The 3,265-nt window shown below is 31.5% G+C and overlaps 1 protein-coding gene across 1 annotated transcript in view; it reads left to right on the forward strand.

Annotated features, from left to right (window-relative positions):
- Positions 1-2,802: 2,802 nt before the first annotated feature.
- Positions 2,803-3,265, forward strand: part of LOC117102184 (myosin light chain kinase, smooth muscle-like) — a 13,543-nt gene continuing 13,080 nt past the window's right edge. Inside the window, exon 1 of the mRNA XM_033242401.1 lies at positions 2,803-2,870. Coding sequence (XP_033098292.1) covers positions 2,803-2,870 — 68 coding nt within the window. The remainder of the gene's footprint in view (positions 2,871-3,265) is intronic.

Raw genomic sequence — 3,265 nt, forward strand, 5'->3', positions numbered from 1 at the left:
AGCAGAGAAGGTTGCAGTTTGTGCTCGAGTGCTGCGAGTGTGAACAAAATGCCAAGCTGAGACACTACTAGTTTAATTTTTCTACTAAGTTAACTAAGTGTGAGCGTTTCCAGTGGCGTCACAGAGTTTGTGGGGCCTTGGCGATGACTGTTATTGAGGCCCTAATAAGCGAGCGATAAGTTTGCGAGTGGAGCAAACAAACAGATGCTGGGAGACAGGGGCCGCGTAGGGAGGCCCCCGGTCGGGGTCCAGGGGGTGAAGGTCCCTGGTGGGGGTCCAAAGGGGGCTTCTTCCCCTCGCGGTCAGAGAATCATAAAAACATAAACTGGCCAACTTTCGGAAATGGTATAGGCCTACAGTAGGCCTATGTACTCTATGTACAGTAGGTGTAAATAAATAGAGAGAATATTTTAGTGAGAAACGTACAAAAAAAAATTGCCCCATTAAAAATGGCCCCAGTAAAAATGGCCCCAAATGACAAGTAGGTAAAAATGGCCCCAATGAAAAAATTGAATAATAGAAATGATATTTTTTTTAAATCTTCAAATATTTAAATACTGTAATAAGCAAGAATTGAATCAATAACAAATACAGTTACACAACAGATGCAAATAATGTACTAAGAGATTAACAGAAAACAATGGCCATTGAATAACATTTTTTGATAGTAGAAATAAGTTTTAAAAACGTTATTCCACTAACAAAGTAGAGGAATGACATACTGTACTTCAACTACCAAAATATGCAATTCATAGATAACCACAAAATTCACTTTTGTTAAGTATCAAATGAAATATAAACAGTGAAAATAAACAGTAGTTAAAGCATGTGGATCAATTGTGTGTTTGAATCACAAGTTCATGTATGGGAAAAGGGAGAGGCTTACATTCTCACAAACTTAGCAAATAAATGTTCTGCTTAGAGTTACTTCAAAGAAGTATTTGTTAATCAAATATTGTTTTTAAAGTAAACTGAATAATTAGGAATACATATATTTAAGCAACTTATATAAGTGCATACTTGGTTTTTACTCCCCGCCAACTAAATTTAAGTGCCTAAAACTATACTAAATAATGTAAACTGAGATACTATATTATATACATAGTTATGTAAATATGGAAATTATGCTAAGAATTAAAATGGTGTGTAATTGTGAGGGTAAGTAATTATGGTAGGATTAAATGGTATTGCTAAATCCCAAAAACCTCCCAAAACACACTGTAGAAAACCAAACAATTCAATTGTGATTGACTCACTTGGTATATCAATAAGAAAATTGAATATTCATAAGAACCTATTTTTTGTTTTTTTGTGAAAAAATACTTGCAAATACACCACAAACCTCCAAACACACTGTGAACCCCATCCAAACCCTTTAATTATGATTGTAGAACTCTCTTTTTATAAAAAAAAAAAAAAAATAATAATAATTTGATGTTCATATAAACTCATTGTTTGTGGGGTTTACCAATACCCGGATTGAATTTCTGGAAAATTGTGATTCCGCTTCCTTGAAATTGGCCACAAATAAATTATTTTAGTATTAATAAATGCATGATTTATGTTGATTTATTGATTATGTTGTTGCTATTTTTTAACATTTAAATGGAAAAAAAAATAAAAAGTGTAATGGATTTTTTTTATCTTTGAATATTTTATCATTGAATATGTAATTTCTGCGAAAGTAAAATGTAAATGGCAAATTATTTGATGTTATATTCCTTTTAAAAATTAAATTATTTCAGTTAAAAAAATGCATATAATTATTTAAAAAAAAAAAACCAGTTTTAATACAGAATTTTATTATTGGGGCCATTTTTACCTACCTGTCATTTTGGGCCATTTTCACTGGGGCAATATTTACCCGGGCCTTTTTTTCCGGGGCAATTTTTTCCTGGGCCATTTTTTCCGGGGCCATTCTTAAATAAAAAACCAAAACAGACTAATGCAGAGGAACCAACACTATTGCTCTGTTCACCTGCATTTCATACATCAACTTTGTTTTGACAATGTTATGATTTTCATTAAAATGTTTGATAAAATAACATGATGCATTTCATAGTTATGTTGCATCTACTTTTAATAACAGCATCCTCTTTGATACTGATTTTAAGAACTTCATTCTGTTTTTGCTTTCCTCATTATATCTTCTAGCGGAACAGATGAAGCCTGCCAAATACGGCAATGAATTCCTGGCATTCCAAGTAACCATCCAATGCATTCCAAAGGTTACCAAGGCTAGTAGCTAAGTGACAATTTCAAGAACTAATCAGTGGTTATTTCAGCTGTATTCATTTGCATATCATCAGCATAACACTTAGCTGGGATTTTAATATCCATTATATCTCTCTTTAAGGTTATTTAGTATTTGCATTGATTATGTATCAATTACTCTAAATTATATATACAGAGAACTGATTTGCATATTAATAAGTTTGATTATAAGGTATGTTCTGTGGAACTGGTGCTGATTAGATTCATTGCATTATGAATATTAATATCTTGGATATCAGGAAGCTGGGTTACCAGGGAGTGCATCCCATAATGCTTTGGGACTTGAAACATTGTTGTCATACCTTTTGTGCTTTACTATTTTCATCAGTCTGGTAACCCCAGTAGCCAGGCCCTTATCATAATCAAGGTAGGTCATTTATTTTTCTTCTATATGCTCTTAGAAATTTATTATTTTTTACAAATTTATAAATAAAGCAATTTTATATTACCACTTTACAAAGAAGGCGTTCACACATTTTAGTAGCTGTGAAAATTTATAGCATTTCAGGAAAACTCTTAGTGTTAAATATGAGAGGCTACGCTCCTTACCAGGACTCATCTGTATCTCAGGAGATACATTTCTTATCTATGGAAAAGTATGCTGTTGCTATCATATTATTATGCTAAATTTTGTCTATTGTTGAATTTGCTTATTCTCATTTTTTCTGTGTGATTTGCTTTTGGATCTTAGATAAAAGCAATTTCAATGCATATATAGAATTAAATACTAAAAGAATATAAGCATAATAAAGTACTAAGAAAATAAATCAATTTTTGAACAAATGTCTACATCAATTTTTTTTACATATACATACCATATAAACATGTAATTTTTATAAAATGTATGTACTTATTTCATATTTATAATGGGATAGTATGTAGCATAATGACACATCTCATATATATATATAGATTAAAATGCAAAATACTGGAAAACAACAATGCTGTGGGAAACAATGGCTGGATCTCAGTAGAGATACAAAAATGATAA

Source organism: Anneissia japonica, unplaced genomic scaffold (assembly GCF_011630105.1).
Source record: "Anneissia japonica isolate Jap-2015-1 unplaced genomic scaffold, ASM1163010v1 scaffold287785_len535756_cov143, whole genome shotgun sequence".
Lineage (NCBI taxonomy): Eukaryota > Metazoa > Echinodermata > Crinoidea > Comatulida > Comatulidae > Anneissia > Anneissia japonica.